Below are 24,620 nucleotides of genomic sequence, written 5' to 3'. Positions count from 1 at the left end.
GATTAGCCATGGGGTCCTTGACATTGTAGACAGATACAAAGTGTTGCTTTCAACTGCAGTTGAATGACCAATGATACCCACATAAATGAACTCGTTCACCGGCCAACTTGAGAGGCACTTAAACAATAAGAACATATAGGAATTGAACTGTCTCTAGCTACCGGGCAATCTCGGTGGTCTAGTTGGTAAGACACTTCTCTAGAATTGCAAAGGTCATGGGTTGGAATCCCACCCGAGTATTGTATGCCTGCGATTATGTTCCACCGAGCTCGGGAAAGTACACAGTGCTAACATACATCGTTGTATATTATTATATGGGTAAAACCAAATTTAATATTCTTTATCCCCAATAGAAATTTCAATCTATTCATAAAAACATTGATACCCATCAATCATTTTTAAATGACCAATACTAACCTAAATTATTCACCAAAAGTCGGTGGAAAGGTGATCAATTTTGTTTTGGAAAAAGGTTGCCACGCATATCCATCACAAATAACCAACTATGTGTAAAGTACATTTACTAATTTTTTAATTAAAGACAGTTAGCTGTGTGTTACCCATCAGTGGTTGAGAGACAGTTAGCTGTGTGTTACCCATCAGTGGTTGAGAGACAGTTAGCTGTGTGTTACCCATCAGTGGTTGAGAGACAGTTAGCTGTGTGTTACCCATCAGTGGTTGAGAGACAGTTAGCTGTGTGTTACCCATCAGTGGTTGAGAGACAGTTAGCTGTGTGTTACCCATCAGTGGTTGAGAGACAGTTAGCTGTGTGTTACCCATCAGTGGTTGAGAGACAGTTAGCTGTGTGTTACCCATCAGTGGTTGAGAGACAGTTAGCTGTGTGTTACCCATCAGTGGTTGAGAGACAGTTAGCTGTGTGTTACCCATCAGTGGTTGAGAGACAGTTAGCTGTGTGTTACCCATCAGTGGTTGAGAGACAGTTAGCTGTGTGTTACCCATCAGTGGTTGAGAGACAGTTACATTTTTTAACAATAGGCATATAGAAGGACTGATACATTTCTTACAAAATAACATTCGAAGCTGATTTTACAGGAAATCAGCCACTAAAAATATTTAATACATTACACATTATTGACTGGAATTAAGTAAATCCATTCCTCAACGCTATCCGTGTCGTCCCATGTGTTTATTTTGATTCAAGTAAATTACCAAAATGTATCAAAACTAAAAATTGTTTATAGTAACAAATTGGTCTGGGTAATTTTATTTTCAAGAAAACGTCAGGAGGTAGATTGTATTGTCAGGAAAATGATACTCTTCGTTCGTTCTTTTCTGGATACGGGCACGACTTGCACGGTCTATTTGGCCCAATTACACATCCTTGTCTCTGACAAATGAGGCAAATATTCCACCCTCTTTCTCCATGAGATCATTTGGCGTTCCATACTCTGCTACTCTTCCTTCGTTAAGTACGAGAATTCTATCTGAGTTTAAAATGGTCGTAATGCGATGCTGAGGAGAAAATACACACACTTATCAATCAAAATAGTATCAACAAAGGAATTGGGAATTTGGATTTAAATGATTTTCAGTTACAAGGAGGGAGATTATGCTAGAAGCAAGCCGATCACTCGGGTAGAATTTGGTGTTCTTGAGCAAGACGAAATAAAAGTCATAAATACCGCTATGGTCAGCACAGTACGTTCAGCGAAGGCGTTTGTCACCACACTCTGAAGAACTTTGTCCTAAAATATAAACATGAATTCATTATAAAAATAACAAACTTGGTTTATAGTTTTATGGATTAAACGGCAACAAAGCCACATGTTGCTCACTTAGAAAATGGCTGACGTGTGTCAAACTATATTATCGGTTGCACAGCTTTAGTTTAACACAAGATACCGTTGTAACATTGTACAGTTTAGTTTAAGTAAGGTTTGCGGTGACATCATGTGAAAATCTCTTTTGTTTCGACGTTTCGATCAGTCTGCTCTGGAATGTCTTCTGGAGTATGTATAGCTTGTTTATAAAATGTCAAATAATGGTCTTTGTTGTTGTTTTAGAATCCGTAACAACGGCAGATTCTTGGTACCTAGACGTCTATTTTTAGTCTTACGTGTGAGTCTCGCCTATAGGGAAAAGAGACTGCGGAGTCTGAGTCAATTTAGTGTTTACTGTTATCTTAAAGTGCAAGAATCCCATACCGTTTCTAGGTCAATTGAGGCAGTGGCTTCATCCATGATGAGGATACGAGACTTCCTGAGGAAGGCACGAGCTAAACAGAATAACTGCCGCTGACCAACACTGAAATTCTCACCACCTTCACTGATAGCCGAATCTGAAATCAAGCATTTTAGAACCGTTGGCAAATTAGGGTGTCATTTATTATAGTGTGGCAGTGAGGAGAAACATTTATGGAATTATGCCTTTAATGATACATGCATGGAGTTTGGCACACAGTCATTAGTGAGAGTATAACATGAGAAAGATTGCCTATATTTATATTACTCAAATTTGATCCATTGACAAAATAAAGGTATTTATTTTTTTATTCAACATTTTCAAAATGGCTGCCATTGCTTGTTATTCAACCTATATTTGAACCAAAGCACAAAGAATTTGCGATGACCAACAACCACATCTTTCTCAATACATACTCTATGGAGTGTCAAGTTCCATATACTTCTACCATTAAAGGCCCATAACACACTGGACGTACTATTAGTGGTCGGTGTGCGTGAAAACACTTAATTGGAATCAACATTAATGGGAGAGAGAGTTCGCCTGAAAGCTATTAACAAATTAAATTAGTTTATTAAATTGTTTACAATTTATATTAACACAAAATTAAAAAGAGGGCACTTGTCTTTTTAAGCATATAAGCTGTTTCTACCCTTTTACATGTTCAACTGCAGTTAAAAATCAAATTCAAGTGTGTGGAGTTTGGTGAACAATTTAATTATTTAAATTAAATTATTACAGTTTCATTCAAGTTACATCAGCCATGGAGGTCCCTCCATGTATCAACACACAATTAAAAGTTTCCCTTAACGTTTTTAAACATTGGTTGTTTATATTATTGTTTATCTGCAGTTACCCCCCCCCCCACACCAAAAACACACAAAATCCAGTCGGATGCTTTAATAGCTGAAGAATATGTTTTATTTCGAGAGTAAATCATGTCATCGATTGTCATAATGACTCTAGAGGCGCGTGACTGCTTCAGATTACAATATCCGGCTCACTGCAGAATATTGAAGCGATTCATGTCATACTTACCCAAACCTCCATCGAGAGATGACACGACGTCTCTAAGCTGCGCAATCCCCAAGGCTCCCCACAGCTCTTCATCATCGCTAACTTGACCAACTGGGTCGAGATTCTTTCTGTTTAGGAGAAATATTCAAAGGGAAATAAAGACATGGAGTTTCATATTTGAGAGGGCAAGGCCACTTTCATTATATATGAAAGGCATTTCCGTTGCAAATCTTCAGATGGGGAACTTTGAAAGGGGCACCAAGGCCAAGACCAGGGGCAAGAAGGGCCATGACCTATTTGGCCTCGTTATTCCAGGCCGTAAGTTTTGCAGTGGCAGAACCAGAGGACGAGGGGGAGGGGCGTGGGCTCAGAAAACTGTTCTCTTATACCCCTTAAATTCTATTAAAGAGCAAATAAACTACAGCATTCGTTTGGGTTTCGCATTAACATCTTATAAAAAAAGTGCTTATTGTATTGTTCAGTATTTACATCGACTTTTAGTGTAATATGTAAAGGTAGTGTAGGTCTTTGTCTTGCATTTGGAGCACGTTTAGTTGGTTTCTCTCGGTAAAGTATAAAGCCCGCCCTCTCATGGTCCCAAAATGAATACGTCTTGTTGAGTTACTGCAGTATTGACGACGATAAATGCTGATATTGTTGGGCTGTTTTCCTTGAGTTGTGATCTTCATTTATTGGTTTGAATGTAACTTTCCTGTAGAGGTTTGTTTGCTTGTTTAAAATGTCGATTTTATAAAATTGTGTTTTAGTATGATGGGTTACGCAGTGTAGGATGAGTGTGAATAACATAGTCTTCAAGAACTTTACATCTCAAAAAAAAAGAAATAACATGTAGTCTTGGAAGGATTTGCCTGGCGTTAATTATTGTTAATTGCTGTTTGATGACAGTAAGGTACTCTACCTGATTGTTCCAGTAAACAGAACTGGATCTTGTGGAATAATGCTAATCTCACTCCTGAGGGTCGTCAGGGGAATAGACTTGATGTCGACTCCATCGATTAAGACTCGACCTGCATTAAAATAAAAATTATAATATTTGTTTTGGTGTGCGATATTATAATTAGTGAATTCAAATGATTGTAAGGTGGATTGTGGTTGATTGATTTAGTTTGATTGTTTCTGTCTTACCTTTATAGATATCAATGACTCGAAGTAAAGCCAATGTGAGAGACGACTTGCCAGCTCCTGTACGTCCACAAATGCCAATCTGAAGCACAAAGATACAAAGGTACTTATTTTGTTATGAATCCCATTGGCTTTTTGTGTACGTAATTTTCCACATGACATAATTTTATTTATTTATTAAGTTATTTATTTATTTATTGGCTGGCGAGTACCTTATGACCGGGCCGAAACGTGACCGTGACGTCACGCAATACTGGGTCGGTATCTCGGGCATACCGCACTGACATGTTGTCCAGTTGGATTTTCCCGCGTCTTGGCCAACCTGGCGGGGGGTCTTTTCCTGAGAATCAAATCATTAGGAAAATCCTCAATGTTTGTTAGAATAGTTTGTAAATGATGGGTTAGTTTGAGTTAAGTTACGTGAAAGGTTCTCCGTGACCTGTCTGCTTCATTATTTAATTAAGTCAGAAAAACGACAAACATAAACTTTGCTTTTATATCTAAACGTACCTTTATAAGGCTCGTTTTCGACATTGGTGTAGTACTTGATACGTTCCACTGCGTTCATGTTCATCTCTAGATCTGCTACAGTTCTTACGAAGAAATTCAAGAAACCTGCAATCTGAAACAAAGTTCAAAATAGCTGATTGATGGCTCGTTCTTGCATTTCATTGATATCGCTGATTGATGGCTCATTCTTGCATTTCATTGATACGGTTCTACACAAGCACAATAGAGCCAAATCGTTTGCATGTAATTGTTTAAAATAAGCTAGTGCAGCGTGCTTACCTGTAGCGTGTATGTGACTGCCAACCCAACTAAGCTTGGGCTTAAACCACCAGTTAACGCACCGACCAGTGTCGTCATACCTGCTATAAGAACTACCAATGCACCAATGAAGTCCTGCAGTAACCAATGGGGAAACAAACATTAACTCCATAACATCGTAATGACGAGACAATAAGAACAATAAATTACAAAATGACGAGAGCTTAAATTGATACTTTGTCGGGACTAGACCAAATAAGTATAGGCTATAGACTACAGTTCTATCTCATTGTTTTACAACATCTACTTGACAAGTCGACAACAAGTTCGCAGAATATTAATAATTGTCAATGAATATTTAGGACCCATGAGAATTAAGTTTATGAGGAGTGGTGGCTTGCCCTGTCGCTCACCTCTGTGGACCCCGGTTCGAATCCTTTCTCAGACATAGTATTGCATTTGGATGTCGTTTTCAGTCTCTACCGCATATAGGTCTCCTCTCTGTTTGAGGTTTTCAGCCCAACATTTTGAAATGTTATGTCTTCTCTACCCACCAAGCCTCTTGCAACCTACAACTTGCAATCTTAGTCACATTTCGTGGTCTCTTGATCTTAAGGATTTGATCTTCCACAATGCAAATGCCAGACATGACCACGACAATCATTGTTTGGGACTGTCTTTATATAGTGACTTACTAGCCGTACAGCAAGCCATCGGTTGACTACTTGTAGATACAGGAATGCAGATAAATTGGCATTAATTCGATGTATGATGGTCTTGTAGAAACGACTACCCGACCTATAATTAGGGATAAGAAACAACCTCAAATTCACTTTAAAATTGAGAAAATCAAGCTTTTATAACTCGTGTTTAAGATTCAAATTGACATGTACATGTATCTGTCAGCTTATATAAGACAAATACAGGATTGATAACTGTCGATACAAACAGATTAGCTTTAATCTGACACAATAATATTGATTGTAAAGTTTATACCAGTACAAAAAACTACCATCAGTGTCGACTGAAGAGAATAGTGTATGAAGACTCAACAGTCAAGCTAAAAAATGATTGCCACAATCCAAACATGCTTGGTATAAACTTGCCTAAACCTTAAACCGTTGTTATTATTAATTATTCTTTTTTAGTAAATTATAGTTATAGAAATAGACCTGTAATTGGATGCCATGTTTACAGGTTGGTTTAATATGTTATGTGTATTGAAACACTGAGAAAATATATCATTTGATTTTTTCTAGAACCATTGTGTACTTTCCCTTTGGATCTTCTTTGGAACTTAACAATATTATTGTCTGAGTGATAGCTGTGGATGGGGTATTAAGTATTTACCGAAATGCTCGAATTGTCGTGAGTCCTCCAATACTTTCCGAGAAGTAAGCAAAGACTGGAGATTTGCTGACACTGTCTAATCGCTGTAACTCCCTGTAAGATTGGATGGGTTTAAAAAGAGTTGGTTTAGGTATATTGTTATTGATAGTCACTGGCAAAACTAAATTACAATGAGGAGAAAGTGAACGATAGAGGAGGATGTTACAATGAGGAGAAAGTGAACGATAGAGAAGGATGTTACAATGAGGAGAAAGTGAACGATAGAGGAGGATGTTACAATGAGGAGAAAGTGAACGATAGAGGAGGATGTTACAATGAGGAGAAAGTGAACGATAGAGGAGGATGTTACAATGAGGAGAAAGTGAACGATAGAGGAGGATGTTACAATGAGGAGAAAGTGAACGATAGAGGAGGATGTTTGGAGGCAATATCATGAGAAGATTGGACTGGTGTTTGTCAAATAACTGACGGCAGTGGGAACCATTCTTGCCTCGTCATTAATGCTGCCCACCAACGACTCATCAAGTTTGGACGTTTGGAAATGAAGCAGTCATTTGGCAGTTCCAAACAAGCTGACTATCAGTGACTCCAACGATGAGGGCTCACTTAGCCGATGACACTCATATTACCTCTAAACATTGGTTTGAAACAGCAAATGAAGGGCTTGCAATGGTGTCACCGCAAGTTAGTAATGGCCGAACTGTCTATATGCATCAGACTCAAGTTGTTGTGGTTATGTCATTGGAGTGTAGGTTCGAATCCCTGTCATGACACTTGTGTGGCAAAGCAATATGTTTACTCTGACAAATTGCTTCTCTTCACCATGTGTTATATGCATGAGTGTAATTGCAAAGGTACAGGTTGATATTGTTTTTGACAGGGCCTTTGGATAGTCACGCACGGCAGCCTGTGGCTCTTCACTCCCAAAGGGAACTGAGATACGTAATACATGTTAATGGCCCAAGGCAACTAGCGCATTGATACGTTACTGTAAAACGCGCCTGTTAAACCTGGCTCTTATAGTTATTATTTGGTAGTTTTAATTATGAAAATATGGCTTCTTGATACATGTATGTATATAACGATTATTTTACCTTGATGTTGCCAAGAAGTACCTCTGTAAGACGTAGTAGCCAATGGCAATAGGAATAAAGAACACAATGAATAGTGGTACTATGATAGTGTTGACAACCACTGCTGAGACGATCTTCAATAAACTGTTTAGTAGCATGTTGATTGTTGGAGTCAAACGCTGAAAAGACACAATTGTACCAAAGTGTAAAAAATACCAATGACAAAAATAGACCTGAACCTATGCTTGGTGTGAAGTACAATAAGCAAGATTTTCCTGCGGTTGACAACCATGTATTAAACAAACAAAAAATTGTGAGAAGTATTTGTTCCGAGAAGAACAGGAATTGAGAGCTGCCCCACTTAATATAACAATTGAAATTATTTTGGCAGTGATATTGTAACTAAATATTTGCAGAGGTATTTCTGTTGGGCTTTGTGTGGAATCAGACGTAATTTCAAACGAACTATTTAATCCAATGTGCGCCCATCACTGGGTTGGTGAAACCATTACTGTCTCTCCCAGTGGACTTAACTTACCGCGTCGATTAACTGGGTGTCATTCGAGAATCGATTAAGAACTCGACCAATAGGCGTAGTATCGAAAAACCTATGGAATAGAAAACAACCAAGGAGAGTATTGAAAAGTTGAAAAATTCAAGTGTCGTCGCTTATACTAGCAGTTAAGAGCTCCGGATTCAAACTCGGGTGTTTCTGATTACCAGAGTGTGGGTTCGAGTCCCAATCGCGACACTTGTGTACAAGAGTCTTGAAGCAAGACACTTAACCTTTGCTTCGTACTTCGGACGGGACGTAAGGCCGTTGGTCTCGTGTATTGTTAAAGCGCCTTAAGCGTCACTGAGTGACGGATAAACGCACTATATAATAACCCACCATTATCATTATCATTATTGTAGACACTCCAATTTGTGTGTTGCAATAAACTGTGTTTTGAAAATCCATAGAGCTTGTTACCATAAAAACAAATATGATTGAACCTCACCTCAATGGTACCTTGATGATGTTACGGAGTACATTCTGATGTAGTCTCTTGGCTGCTCTTAAAATGACTCCAACAAGAGTCAATGATGTGAGTACTCTGAATACCAAATAGCCAGCGGATAAACCAACATAACCACCGAAGTAATCATTGAACACCTTGTTGTACTGCTCCGTCTATCAAACCAACAATTAGCAACGTGTATTAGTGATTAATTGTGCAAGAGCCATGTACACAATATTTGGGCACTCAGCCCTATCTGATATGTGGAATATATGGATGATACTCGACCTCTTTATGTGTTTGTCAAGTTAAAAGACAACAATGTTTGTCTCCTCTTCTAAAAAGGTACTTCATGGGGATGTGCGCAGATGTCTCACTGGTTGTCCCTTCTGTGCGCACCTTCGATCGCAGCACAAATAAATAAATACATGAATTAGACTACTAAAACATACCTCATTTAAGCCCAGTCCCGCCTCAGACCAAGCAGACAGCCAGAAGTTGTTCCCAATTGATAATCCAGTGTTAATAATAGACATGATGAAGCTAAGCAATAGAAGGAACCATCCAGCATTGACTGCGTAATACATGTACACAGTGTAAGAAACAGAGCCTCGTTCCATCTCTTCTTTCTCCATCAGTGCTCCAGACGTTCCTCCGTTCCTCCCTGGCTCTATGAGATTTGGTATCAGACGACATAGTTACAATAGTCAGTTCAGTTTGTTTTCCAGAACTTGGAATGAGATTTCTTTTTAAAGGGGACCCAAGAAAGTCAATTTGTGCAGACCCAAGTATGAGGATTCATCTACATTTAAAATAAAGACAAGACACACCGTCATCTTTTTACCTTGATGCTTGCAAACTCCAATGCTTTATTGTCGTTTTCTATTAAACCTTTCTATGAATTGTGTGCGCTTCCAGGGCACTGTGCTCTTTAGTCAATCTTATATGGCTACTTCAACAATGGAACCATTGTGTTGTTCCTCATAAGGTACTTTCTCCGACAGATTCTTGGGTTTAATCCACAAAAGGTGAAGGGTCCTGGGATCACGAGGCAATGTATGTAGTTATTGCAATATATGTCAACGATAAAGACCAACCCGCCGATTTAACAACGAAGATGTTTTTGATTTACAACTCACAAACGTATAATTTATGAGACTGTGCAAATGTGGATAAATATCGACACGACTTTAACAAAAGCGACAAACGTCCACGATTTATATCCCATTAATTGATAAATATAGAAGAAACATGGAAAGTTACTGGAGTGGATGCGTTCTGTAAAATCTTCAGGGATTTGTACTCGCTATTTATACCTTTGGATATTTGTTTTGTCAGGATGGCAGTCTTGACTTGCTGTTGGAGTTGTGCTCTCTCCTCCTTCACTGACTCTGATTCGTAACCAGACTGTTCCAACTCGGCTTCCGACTCGCTGGCTAGTTCTATAGCCTTGTTGTACTCACTATACATATCAGGATCAGCAGCAATGACGTCATCTAATGTACCTTGGGCAGCTATCCGACCATCTTTCATTTCTATTATCTAAAGCAAAGGAGATAAATCAGCTTTCTTATTTTCGCCTCTTCTCGTGCATCATGTATACACTTGCAGATCTTTCAGTTAAACTTAGACTCCCTCAATACTTAGTTGCATTATCGTATCAAGTCCTCCGATAACAACTTCAAACTATTGTGATTGGGAAACATTCACTTTCTTCTTCCCTATCTTTAGTTTATGAATGACTGTCTGTAACAGGCCTAGTCACACGTAGGCCACGGGGCATAATGGCCTTCGTTGCCCCTGGTCTTTGCTTTGGTGCCCCGTCAAAAGTTTCACATTGACTAAAGTTATTCCAGTAACAGCTGCCAAGCGTTAGTTCTTGCACTGTGTGACTTTTACCATTCCCCTATTGTATGTGACCATCTTGGGAATGTCAGCTGTAAATGGTGAACAATGAACTCCAAAACCCCCAGTGTAGTATAAAGGCCTATAGTAAGTTCTTTATGTACGGCTATAGAGCAGATCCTAATCCTATTGCTTACTGTACATAGCCATATAAAAACAAATGCAGACAACAAGTCACCCTCACTCTTCTCCAGCTCTTGGTACAAACAGGTTGTATCTCTCTATACTTATAGTCGTAGTACAGGTTTTCTCGGTCAATTTTCGGAATTAGAGCAGCCAGTTTAACCACCAGCCTATTCTATTTCGCACGAACTGAAAAGGGTCAATCGATTTCTTTTAAAGACTAGTCAAAATGTACTTTACGTCATTCGATTTAATAAAATAATCATTCAATTTAACAATTCACCGAGGCTGCATTCAAATTCGCAAGATTTTTATTTGAGGCGTGCGTTTTGTCATTCAATTTCATTTTGGTGCAGTCAATTCTGTAATTAAATTTTGTGCAATCTTAAAAACGCTTGGTTAACTTTTTGTTTCCTTCGCATGTTAAATGCATGCGGTTCATTTTCCGGCACTCTTGGACATAATACGCCAAGATGTCTGCACGCAAACGGATTGATGGTTGGCGAATATTTACAAAAACCAAAAACGGATTTATTTTTACAAAAACCCCCAAAACATTCGAACACATTATATAGTCAGGTCTTGCTAAGTTAACCATTGAAGCTCCCCGAAAAAAATTAAACCAGACAAAAACCTTATGGGACCCCAGGTAAAGGCTACTGGAAACTTAAAATAAAGAAAATAAGGTTCGCTTGATTTAAAAGTGAAGGTACGAAACAGTTGCCTTTTACAGTTTATCTGTTTATTCGTATTTCTTTAGTCGTTTCCTTATTTGAATCCTCGTTTAACGAAATTGATTGTCTGTTTACGAAATTGAAAATGATTAAATCAGCAAAATCCTTAGCCGAACCAGCTTTGCTAAATTGAATGATGATTGTGTGTCATGAGAAAGAATGAATGTGCTAGAAACTTAAATGCCTCAAAACGAAACTGAATGACCGGCATCTGAATTTTAAACGCAGTAAAAACCGGAGAGGCAAAATAGCTTTAATTCGAACGCATGGAAACTAAATTGGCTGCTCATTTTCAAAAATTGATCGAGAAAACCTAGTTAAGTAATTGTATTTGTGAGTACTAAAATATTTGAATGAAGTCAAAGCTGACCAGTGCCGCCAATTGAGACCTAATTCCGACTAGACTCAGACATAGGGTAAGTGTAATTAATTGTAATCGAATACCCTATATGCCCTTTGCAAAGATGAAAGATGGCTGTGACTTATACTAATACTTTGCAATAACAAGGGAGTTCCAATTGAAACAAGCGACTCCAGAGATTTACCCGAGCAGTGCTGGATGATTTTCTAAACCCAGTAACTCACCAAGTCTGCTCTGTTAAGATACTGTAGTTGATGAGTGACCAAGATGACAGTGTGTCGATGGTTGACTAGCCATTTGATGATACCCTTCTCAAAAAGATGGCGACCAACATGAACATCTAGAGCAGATAGGGGGTCGTCCTAAATAAGAACCAACATGAAAACATTGTCATTTAACTTGAACAGAATCAAGATAAGACTTATTGCTATGTATGCTGGATAAACACTAAGTAAGTAAGGTTTGCGGTGACACCATGTAAGAAATCTCTTTGTTAAGTAGAGGTGGCTCCGATAGAGCCGGTTGGTACTACTCGACGTTTCAATCAGTATGCTCTGACGGGAAAAGGGTATTCAAATCCTTACCAGTAAAATGACATCTCGATCCGAGTACATGGTTCTAGCCACGCTGATTCGCTGCTTCTGTCCACCACTTAGGTTGATTCCTTTCTCACCAATCTCAGTCTGGTCTCCGGCTGGTAAGATATCAATGTCTGGTCGCAAGGCACAAGCATCTATCACTCGTTTATACCTAAACATACCATGTTATTTTTTTTAAAGTTCGTCATCTGTTTTTATTCAATGGCTTCGACAATGATGTTCAGCAACAGTTTATATAGCAAACTTTCACAAGTCTAAACGACGTAACAATGGCAAGATGATTAATGATGGAATTGTTTATGTTTTCTCTCAATAACATAACTAAAGGGGTTGGTATGATTTGAATCATACATGGATGTATTTCTCAGTGATTCAGGACTCCTGCAACTGATGTATTGACTAGGAGAAAAGATTGAGTTTACTTGGTTTTGGGTTCCAGTTTTTCTGCAACGACTGGTTATGTAATCATGAATGACTCCGAGGAGGTCAAATAGATTGGCAAAGAGACTGATTAACATAATGGGGGCTTGAAAGAATGTGACCAACCTTTTGGAATCCAATGGTGCTGAGAAGAGTACGTTTTCCATGAGAGTTGTGTTGAGTAGCCAAGGTTTCTGAGCAGCAAAGGCTATGCTATTTCTCTTTCTAGTCAATAAATAATATCACAGTGATAAGAAGCAAAATACCCTTTATGAGTGTGAGTTGACTCGACGAATACAAGGAAGGAATTCATTTCATGGGAGACATATATCGCTAAACACTGTAATACTAATATTAGTCAAAACAGAGAGATTACGAAAAATGAAAATTGGCGAAATGATTGTATGTCCTTACCTTATTTGAACCGATCCAGACACAGTAGTCATTTCACCCAAAATGGCGGACACTAAAGACGATTTACCAGTCCCAACCTGACCCGTAATAATCGTCAGTTTCCCTGGAGAGTAAATTGTTGGTAAAAGTTGTTCAAGTTTTCTCAGAAAATGGTTCTGGATAATGTAGGCCTAAGTTGAGTATTTTTTCTTTAGTTAAACCAGTCTAGTTATAACAACTTTGTTTGAAAGATTTGACATTGACGTTGCTCGCTTGATGATACATTATAATGCGATATGAAGACCTTAGTATTATTGTTCTAGTTCTTATTAAGAAGCTTATTTATTATTAACCAAGAAGTGATTCACAAGGACCCTTCCTCACCCTAATTAAATCCAACACCAAATAATTGTAACTCAGCACCTGAACTGTTAGACTCTAGTTATTGTGGATGCCGGTGCATCATTGGTTTGGTGTAGTCCTCAGTCCAACAAACGAAAACACAGTATGATGTTAGATTTGCATTGTTTTTATAATAGAACATTTTTATCAACCATTAAACAACCATAGCTAGGTTTGTTAATCCATTATACTCACCTTCTGGTATCTCCACGTTGATATCTGAAAGCACAACGTTCTCTGACTCTGGATCCCATAGGAAATTGCCGTTGGATATCTTCGTAAATCAATTGTTTAGGTTTTAGATTAATATGGCAAATTCATTATTAAGTGCATCACAAAGAGTTTGCCTTGAAGAGGACGTTTCAAAGTGCATTATAGGGGACCAACAAACAAAAGGTTGCTCAATATATAAGTCCAATATTTCCAATAAAAAAGGAAGCTTGATTTAAAATGTTTTTTTTTAGCCAAAAATGTGTCAGGAGGACCAGTAAAACGGCCCGGACTTGGGAGATGTTTGTGTGCATGTAATATTGGGGGCTTCCCTAAACTTAACGGCCCACACTTGGGAGATGTTTGTGTGCATGTAATATTGGGGGCTTCCCTAAACTTGAACATATTGGGCTTGATATCTGTGAGTATTAGACCTTGGTCAAACTTATCTGATATAACATGAGCATCTCATTAATGAAAACAATGGTGAAATGTATTTATTGGGTCAATGATAATGACTTACCTGAACTGCTACTCCATGCTTCAATGGTTTAGTTGAACCATTTTGTGTCAGATGTCTAGAAGCTCTTGATCCATATTTAAGATTCGTATTTCCTTAAGAGTCGAAATCACAACACATAAATTTATTCTCACATGTGTATAAACTTCAATATGAATCAGTGATTATTTTTGAACGAGTTGCGGTAAAGCTATTATCACGTAAACTGTTATGCGTTGCAGTAGTTCTGAGAACTCGACGTTTCGATCAGTTTGCTCCAGTAGTTTTCAGGAGAAAGAATGTATCTAATTGTGCAGGCTGTTCACATGAGGTCTACTTCCACTTATGTACCGCAAATCTTACTATATTATGCTTGGTGCTGATCGATACTTTAATAAAAGAAGAATTTGTTAAGGATAACATACAACAATTTTCAAATTTGTGATGAGTCTATATAAAACGAGTTTCCAATGGAAACATGGCTTTGAATAGAACGTGGCTTAATGGAAACATGGCTTTGAATAGAACGTGGCTTGCACACTGGACCGAGTCATCTGGACAAAGATCACTTGGGCAGGCTCAAAATGCTGTGGGGGGTTCGACTTGACTGATTTGAGAAAGAAAAAACTGAAGTAGAAGAGAGGATCCATCTGTCATGTTTCCCCTACCTCGTCGAAACTTTCTGAACACCAGTTACTTTTTCTAGTACACTGAGTTTTTCAAAACTTTACTTTTAATGAATTATCTTCCTGAGCTTCATTCCAGGTAACCTAGTTTATGTGTCAAAGATACAGCGTTGTTAGCAGTGATTTTACGACTCCACCCACTTTTAGCTGAAGTGGGCGTGGTTTAAATACACTTTCACATCAGAGAGTTTTGTAATAATGTTTCCGATTTAGAAGCCGATATTTGTTTTCACTAACCAAGTAAACCTGATTTCTCTGTAAACAAAACCTCTTCCTCGCATTCGCTTTCACTGGTTGCAATTGTGAAGCTTTCTGGACTCTGGGGGCGTGTCTGTGTTCAGAATAAAAAGGGGGTAGGAATAAAAGTAATCTACCAATATGGAGACAACCAGAATATTAGTAATGGTGTCAATTAGATGTGACGTCTTGTCATTCTAAGACGTTTGAAGTACCTTTATATTACTAATCATGTACTAATTTAAGCCCTTATTTTCATGTATTTGTTGAGGCAAATAAATCCTGTTTTGAAATTATATAATCATATAAAACAGGACGTTTTGATATCTTGGAGATAGTAAGTGGGCAGTAAACCATTAAAGTATGCAATAATCCTATGAAACACAAAAGTATTATTTTTTAGAGAGTGTTACTATGCAATACGATTTACAACAATCTTTTGACAGACATCTGAGTAATATCGTTTCCAAATCTCACTATTAATTAATGTTCAAGGGCTGCCTTGCAGTGATGTGATCAGTAAACCACGTGCAATTTTGTTTTTTTAATGACAATAAAGTTAGGAAGAAAGAAGTCTTTAAACTTTTAATAAGGCTCTCACCCGTTCTGTCTCAGAGGTGACGCCATTTGTGTGATCAGTCACAGAGTCGTCTTCAACCTCCGGGGCTGCTAAAAACTTCTGAATTCTTTTAGTGCTGACGATACCGTTAATGAAATAGAGTAAACTCATAGGCAGCATCATTAACGGCATAGATAGTCTATTGAACAATGCTAGCGATGAAAAGGTTATATCGGGGGTCAAAGGTAGACCGGTGAGGGCGGTGTAGGTTCCGAATCCCTGTAAAGAACAATATGCACCTTTAAAAATAGCATCAAATTTGTTTATTAACTGTTTTGCTTTGTTTTTGTTTTGTTTTTCTTGTTCCGTTCTGTGTATGTCATCACGATCTGGGTTTTTTTTTTTATTATTTGTTGATTTATTTATTGACGTCATCTTTAATAAGTGTCGAATCCGATTAGCGCCCAGCACTGCTTTCCGTGAAGTCCCTCAATACAAAAAAAGTTGTATAAGTAAAAAAAAACATAAACATTTTGGATAAAAGGGAAATACACCATGGGCTCCTGCTTTTTAGTGAATCTTTAAACAGAACTGTAAATTTAAGACAACTCGTTGTTAAGGTTTTGAGTTCGGCTGGTCCAACTTGTTGTTTTATAAGGCATTTCTGCCCAAGATTTGATCTTTTAGATACGCCTCCATATTATTTACCTTTGCTTCATTTGTACCTCCTCTCGTACAATTATAATTCTGGCAGCTCTTTTAACGTTTATTTTAAATGAATTAATTGACCCTCTGTATTATATTGTTTTCCCATTTTGCAATATGGTTGTAACCGCAAGTTTGTAAATTTTTCTGTTGAAATATTAAGTTGAAAAATATGAGTATCCTTATGTCAGAAACATTTGTTGATTGTCCGTTTTGAACGTGTCTGATTGTTGAACAAGTTTTGATGAATCACAAGCAATCATATCATGCTGATAATTCAAACTTACCAGAACTGTTGCCAAAGTAGGCGTTAGAATCGTAAACGAAACTGAGAAGAAGAAAAACAATTCAGATTTAATTATCAAGTGTTGTAGGCAACACAACACTCTGAAAGCTAGCTAATATAAGATCCATCATATATAAATAATGAAATCAAAAAAGGAAAAGTATAACATAGATCAAGTTTAGTGGCAGCAGGAGGGTGGGTTGGGTAGGGATATACTATGTCAAACAAATAAGGTTTGACACAGTTTTCTATATTAGGGTTGCAAGTGCAAACTAAAGCAAATTTGACTTAGCATAACAAGGGATAACAACATTAGGCACCGAAATATAGTTAGAACTGTAAGTGATGTTTGAATCTTTGGAAGAATTTGCATGGTGTCAAGGATGGAAATAAACTCTAAATACTAGTAAACAACCGTGTAATAATTCTCTTTTGAGGGAGTCTTTTGGCTCTGAAAAGATTTGTTCTCATGAAGACAAGCAGAGTATACTGTTCGAAACATCGAGACAAAACCGGCTCTTTTAATAGACAACATTCCATCAAAAGAGACTTATTTCATGGTTGTATCCGCAAGTTTACTATTAGTTATAGTTTACTATTAGCTAGAACTTTTCTTAAATTGTCTCTTTGACTTTTGTTTCTTTCAACTCGTTTACTTTGAGGTTGGGGTGTAGTATTGGGAGGTTGGGGTATTATAAATTGAAACTGTGAATGTCACCACCTGTAGTTACAAATCCAGCATGAACCTTCAGGATTTGTATTAGTTCTTTAGCTCTGATGATCTCAATGGCTTTACAGTACAGTCCTTCCCACGCGTATAACTTCAGTAGCTTGATACCTTGAAGTAATTCATTCGTTTTCTTCAGCCGTTCGTCAGATAGTTTCTTTAAGCACAGATAAGAAAAGAAAACAGAAACACATTGGATTTTGATCTCTGTGAGATTAGTGCGAACCGGTGACAAGTTCGCAATCTTGACCTTTGATTTTTGAAGCCAAGTACGGTAGCATGCAGATCTTGTATAAGCTTTTGTTTATCGGTTCAAACTCGTGTTGTCGCTGTTTATAGCAAATACTCTTAATAATTTGAAGTGTCCTTCGGTTGTAAAAGTTCACTAGACCATAGTTCAAATGAAAATCTTTCAAAAATATATTGATATGGGCATGAACTTAGGGCTTAGAAAATGTCATAATTGTTGGGTGATATTTACTTATAAAATAAAAACATTAATTCTAACAATACTTACCAGTAGTTTCTTCTGTTGCTTTCCAATTAAAGCAGCCACTTTGAATTGGATAGGACTAATAACCACAAACACACTTGCACCAATCAGTGCGGCGTAGCCCAGCTGGGCGTAAAGAAGCACCAGGTTTACAATAAGCTGTAAATAGAAACATGACACTACTGTCAAATACATTCATGTACCACGGAGCCCAACTGGGCGAAAAAGAAGCACAACGTTTACAAATACTGTCTGTTGAAAGTAAAAAAAAACACGGGGCCCATTACTGCATCGTTGCTAGTTGGAATTATATCATATATAAATTATAAGCGTCATCAGTTTCCCAATAAACACAGATTTAAAATTCCAATTTCAATAGTTTGGACGAAGTTTGGATTGTCCCTGAAGATCCCCTTTTTAATTCCAAACAAACTAAAACTCATTATTTATTCACAGATTTGAATCTGGCATGTCGATGAGTCTGTGCTTTATCTGCATTACTGTAAAACTTATGTAGGCCTATAAATTATAGTAAAGTATTATGCACGGTGTTTAATTGTAAAGTATCCCTATTTTCAAGACAACATGACCACCAGCTTACACTTCCCTAGTTGTTGTTGCTGTTTCATAGAATTATTCTACAGGTCCTTTCTATTTTGTAGTTCTTTTATTCAACTTTATTCTAGCTCTTGCTATGGGCTGCTTCTGTTGTGTTCATCAGGTCCCTGAATCCAAGATTAAAATCCCGTTCCAAATAAAGCTGTTTAAAAAGACAGTTGGAAAATAATTTAAAACTTGGATTCTATAAATCTCTTTTATAATGGTACCTGTACTGGAATGGCCCATAAGTTGTTGACCATTTGAAACATGAAGAATAGTGCTGTAGGATCGACTGACATATGATTTGTGATCTGTCCCATGTCCATCTTACCACCCGTAGTGGCAACAGTAGAGAGACGAAGTGATTTCTCATAAACCATGGCCTGAAAGAATTCAAAAACAAATAGAAACGTAAACAAAACATAATTATATTATGATGCCACCATAGGTTAAACCAGAGGTCTTTGGTTCAAATCCCGCTCTAGCCAATTTTCCGTCCTCCCGCCCCACATTATTTATAATTTATCCAGTCACTTTCCCTTGTGGTTTGTGACTATAGATAGTAATACCATAATACCATAATACCATGGCACAATAATAAGTGCATGCGTCACAGTGGTGACTGGAAATGCAATATTAGCCAATCTCAATTATAACGTAAGGCCAATATAGTGATAGCTATATACTTAATGTAGTACAGGCCTAGTTGTTTGATTATCACATACACACATATACAGTGAAATTCATTCATTCATTCATTTTGGTTTTGCGTGTGTAAAAAAAAAACAATAATAATAATAATAATAATAAAAAGTTTCCTACAAAATGTGCTAAAATAAAAGGGCAGACAAAAGAGGAGGGTGGAAAAGGGCAAGACCAAAACATAAGGTCGTTAGTCATTTCTTTCTTGGATGTTGAGACCATGGGGTTTATTCACTAATTAATTACATTCTCCCTCTTCCCACCTTTGATTTGGTATTTTACCTGTATGGCTGCCCTAACATTGAGTCCTTCAATAATACCAATGAAGTAGTGAGTTTGAAGACAGAGTAAGTTCACCACAGCAGATAGAAACATGACGATAACTAAAACAAATCCATTCTGAAAGAACTCTTCCACTGTGATAAGGTGTGCCTGGCGTGAAAAGAGAATACAACACAATCACCAGAGACCATGTGGACAGTAATTAACATTTTAGCCAATGAAGTTTTAGACACCTTTGTAACTTTGTTAGAGCCAGCAGCATGGAGGTGTCCAACTGCTCGGCATGCAAAATAACACTTTGGTCATGACAACTATTGCAGTATTATTGTCTTTTAACCCCCAAGAAAAACGTGAAAATATGAATATCCTTTAAGCTTGATTGAGAACTTGCTGCTTGCTGTTCATCATGTTACTGTATGGAACCTAAGATTTGTCTAATTTTATAAAGACAACAAAACCTGAATAGCATGCAACTTAAGGGAATCAAATCCAAAATTCTGTCCACAAAACCAGAGATTTGGTTCCTATCTTGTGTTCACAAAAGTAGAAGAAGATATTTCCATACAAGCTTGATCCGTCATGTTTTGTTTTACTTACGTCTGATTTGATGGTTGGTGAACTGAGAGTCATAACATAGGCAGTCAGAGCGCCAACCGCTAGAGGCCCGATAAAAGCAACCATTTCACCAATGAGTTTGAGAATCGCTGCACCAAACAGCCGTCTGCCATAAATCTTGACATAAACCTTGAGAAGTGACGCTTCTTTTCCCTTTATCTTTGCTTTATCCTTTATTCGGAAATAACAAAACAAGTATTGGTACAGCATCCGTAATTAATTGTTTTGTTATTGTTTATGAATTGAACTGAATGAAATTAATCATGTAGAAATACTATTTGCAAACTTGAATGACTTTTAGTACCATTTCATGTTCAGCATTCTTTGATGTGTTTTATCTGGCTATGTCTGTCTTAATCCCAGATCGAATCAATTGCTAACTGATTGCCAATAAAGTTTAAAAGACCTGAAATGACCCACCGTTTCTTCCCGGAATGCATTTCTAAATCTCTCATGGTTGAACTTGGCTTCATGTTGTTTGGATGGTACACCGAGGTCACTAAGCTCAAGATGTTTCTTATATCCGAGGTTGAGGAGCCAGTTTGCCCACCAATACGTCAAGCTGGAGAATAGACTGACATAAGACTGCATGTAAAGCACCTCAGGTTTCTTCAAATCACTCGGGAACTCAGCTTTCTTGTGGCAGAAGAACTTACCGAAAGAAATGAAGCATACAAATATAATCAAATAATATCAAATCAATATTTATATACGAGTAGGGTAGATGGCCTTAGCTTTCGATCAGTATTTATATTTCAAACCAATGCATATTTGACCATGGTTTGACGATGCTTATCAATACAATGTTGGTTCCCGATTAACAAAATATTCAAAGGTAAACATGTTTATCCCTACTGTTTACACACGAAGTTGTTTGCAACATCATATATCCACTTTAAAGAAGAATGGTTGACTTTTATACATTCCAAGGTGAACGTCAAAATGTCATTTACAACATAGCTACGCAGTTTGCTAATGGAATGATTAATCATGTTTACCTTCTTTCTAATGACGTTGGCTTCCACAAGAATCAAGACGACATACATAGCAATCTTTATGATGGTTATATCAAAAATAAGAATATGTACATCAGACTGCTCTTGAAATTCTAAGCTCAGTATACGGATGACGTCAGAGGCTAGTGAACATATCCAGAACAGAAACATAAACAGAGACAGGATCGGTATCTGCCATAGTTCCATGTGATGATAATAGATGAGGGACACCAAGACTGCTATGAAGCTCAAGACACTGTGAACGTAGAGATGAGGCTGAGTGGGTTGATTCAAGACTTGGTATGTCTCATCAGTCATGACGCCCTCACCAATGGATGCAAGAATGATCACCAGGAGTAATGCTGATATGAGCCATCTTATGCTATGGCCAGGATACACAAGTAGATGTTTAGTGTTGACTTGACGATACTTTGTGCAGCATCCAACCACCAGGAGAATAAGTGAGAAGAGGATGATGAATATACCATGAGATATGCTCCCTACTCCGTTCACTAAACACGTGTTGTTTCGTACATTGTGGTACCAGTCTAAAGACTCGTTAGTATATGAGGAATTTATCCCACAGAACCACTCCCATTCAGGATCCATCACGACTGAACTTCAGGAAAATCACTACATTCACAAAATGAGAGTCCAACGTTTTGCATGAAGCTATAAGGCATATCAACCATGCCCCCCAGATCGAAGTCTAGTAGAACACACTGCGCCTCTCGCTTATATCCCGTGATTTACTGTTAACAAACATTTGAAAATTATTAGTATTTGACCTTCACCTCAAAAACAGATAAACATTGGGGGGTAGGTAATATTTGCTTTGAAATGCCATCTGTTCGATGGCAAATAATCATGTGATTGTGTTCCGCTTCAACTTTGTGGGAGCGCATCCATCAGCTCATACAAGCGTCATTTTCTTCATGCTTCACTTGCAGCTATAAAGTACAGTAATCAACGCATGAACGATCACGCTGTGATCATGTTGGGCTCTATGAGAAATCCCTTGCGACGCCCCAACTTTAACATTCAGTATCAATCACGACTGAACTTCAAGGTCAATTATAAAACGTCTGTGTAAAGACAAAACAAAGCTCTGAATTATTGATAAACGTTTGGTTTATTGTGTTAGATATGAAATACGTAAGAAAAAAATATAATGGAAAGTTGGGAGTTTTATTAAGTATGTCTTTATATAGAAGGTAATGAACCATGGCAATTGGTTGTAAGAAAAATGCAATGATAATTGGTACAAGGAATTGAGAAACTCTATTTTAACGTTCAAGAAGTTAAATATTAAAAACAAGAATAATTGACATGCAAGTAACTTGAAGAGATGCTACCACTTCAATAGAAAGGAGACCGCCAAGAGTTAACCTTAGCTTTAGTCCAAGACTTTTGACTTACACCCCGACATTATTGTACAACAATGTTCAAATGCCGTCAAGGCCTGACGTTTTCTGATTTTGGAAGTCGCAGGGTCAAAACTGACTGTTACCTTCATTTAAAAAAAAAAACTATAGTATTTCAAGTAAACTTTTTCAAATGAAGTTTTGTATCATGACCATCTTAATAAAACCACAAACCGGTAAGCGATGCGTGCGAATCTGTCAGCATTTATACTTCACCACTGCTGTGCACTCAATTTAAATAAATGACACTTGTTTGTAAAAAACAATGTCATACTAATATCTGGAATACACAAACACAAATGAATCCCAAAACATTTATAAAGTTAGTTTTATCCACTACTGCATTAAAAGGCATTTTACTAAAAAAGACACATCAGTTACACACTCACCAATACAGAACTGCTTTGTCATTCTTTCTCTAACCAATATCCTGTGAAGTAAAGCTTTACAAATAATTGGATGAAAATGATTGAATGAACCCGAACCTGCTCCACTAGTGATCTTTGAAATCATTCATCTTTGACCTTCATTGTCAAACCATAGTACAAGGCTGATAAATGGTAATATTGGTTTTGTAAGGCCATGTTTTCGTTGGCAAATAAACTTGTGATTGTGTTTATTTGGTCTAATCTTGTTGACAGCACTGAAATCTGTCGTAGTTTATTACTCGCCAAGTTCTTGGGGTTCGATCAGTTTTTGTACTGGATTGTGATGAATAATCAACTTTGTGTGTTATGCTTTCCTGTATAGTTAGTTGACTTAGCGGTTGATTTCACAACAAGTTTGGACTAGTCCTAACTTAGGAATTATCCTAGGAGATGTTACAAACTTAAGGTTTAAAGTAAGGACGAGTAACTTGTCCTAAGTCAAAATAAGACTTATTTATTTGCAAAATCGATCCATGATGCCCCTTTTCAGGTGGATCAATAATCGGTTTACAGTCTTTTTATTTTGTTATTTGTGTGTTATTTACGATCCAACCATGCTCATAGTGACTTGTACTTCTAAACTATGAATTCAAATAATTATTTGAATTAAAATCAGTATAAATACATAATCCTATGGTACTTTTTACCCTTACCATGTTAGCATTCTGATCGTATAACTTTTAACGTGTGAGGAGAATATTGTAAGAAAATATCAGTTTTAGATATGAGAGGATAAAACTCACGCAATAAGTTGGACAGAGAGCTGAATCTATACATGCAAGGAAATCTCTGGTCCAAAGTAGGATTCGAACCGGGGCCCACAATGGGGAAAGGCAAATAAGGAACCACAAAACAAGACCGATTGCCCCATTCGTAACTGAGTTTAAATGCTTACCCCTAATTACATGGCCGTCCCCCATGGGCCTTTAGTGCTTAAATGTTGTCTTATGTGATACTTATAAAATCATACCTGACAAAAGAAACAAACTGCACCTTAACTTTCACAGTGTGTTCTGTTTCGTATTACTCAAATCTCCGGACCAATAAATCTTTTTTAAATAAGATGGTTTCCATAAGAAAAGCAAAATAAACTCATGTACAATCATATTACATTCCTTTGACTGTTTGGTTTCAGCCATATTTAATATAAAATTATTTATAAATTGTCAATTAAATGAACAATTTCCCGAATAATGTAATTCGCAAACAGAATAAAAACCCTATATCTATCTCAATCTTTACGTATACAGACATTTAAGAGTTCATGGCAATACATACAAGGGAAAACATTAGTCTATCTTCTTTTTTTTGTTAACCAGTTACATCATTATTTGCATTTCCTCGATATGTTTTGTTTTAAACAACAATACACGCAATTAACAAAATTCAAAACATCACTTGATGAAAAGTTTGACTTTAATGCAAGACCCTTCTGGATAGAGTTCAACGTTAACGAAACACACAAATAAAGAAAACAACAGGGAAAGTTTAGGCCTATTTTTAAAGGAACACGTTGCCTTGGATCGGATGAGTTGGTCTATGAAAAGCGTTTGAAACCGTTTGTTATGAAATGCATATTTTTAGAAAGATGTTTTAAAAGTAAAATATAATGATCCACACAAGTATCACTCAAAATTGCACGGTTTTCATTTTACGTCGCGAACTAACACGGTCGGCCATT

General features: G+C 37.3%; 1 protein-coding gene across 1 annotated transcript; it reads right to left on the bottom strand.

Annotated features, from left to right (window-relative positions):
• Positions 1-253: 253 nt before the first annotated feature.
• LOC117307305 (ATP-binding cassette sub-family C member 9-like) lies at positions 254-21,696 on the bottom strand. Its single transcript, XM_033792022.1, has 32 exons — positions 21,091-21,696; positions 20,513-20,743; positions 20,075-20,263; positions 19,478-19,627; positions 18,721-18,876; positions 17,918-18,052; positions 17,395-17,557; positions 16,675-16,715; positions 15,725-15,961; positions 15,124-15,217; positions 14,225-14,316; positions 13,687-13,765; positions 13,111-13,213; positions 12,823-12,921; positions 12,262-12,427; positions 11,902-12,039; positions 9,871-10,096; positions 9,007-9,224; positions 8,555-8,727; positions 8,092-8,161; positions 7,575-7,732; positions 6,481-6,573; positions 5,826-5,928; positions 5,152-5,265; positions 4,873-4,984; positions 4,575-4,702; positions 4,366-4,444; positions 4,139-4,247; positions 3,241-3,347; positions 2,166-2,299; positions 1,644-1,706; positions 254-1,473 (listed from the first exon to the last, which is right to left on the bottom strand). The coding sequence occupies exons 1-32, from the start codon at positions 21,694-21,696 to the stop codon at positions 1,333-1,335; spliced, it is 4,707 nt and encodes a 1,568-aa protein (XP_033647913.1). The 3' UTR covers positions 254-1,332.
• Positions 21,697-24,620: the final 2,924 nt, after the last annotated feature.

The sequence above is a fragment of the Asterias rubens genome, chromosome 2, assembly GCF_902459465.1.
Source record: "Asterias rubens chromosome 2, eAstRub1.3, whole genome shotgun sequence".
Taxonomy (NCBI): Eukaryota; Metazoa; Echinodermata; class Asteroidea; order Forcipulatida; family Asteriidae; genus Asterias; species Asterias rubens.
This window is presented reverse-complemented; position numbering and strand designations above follow the sequence as displayed.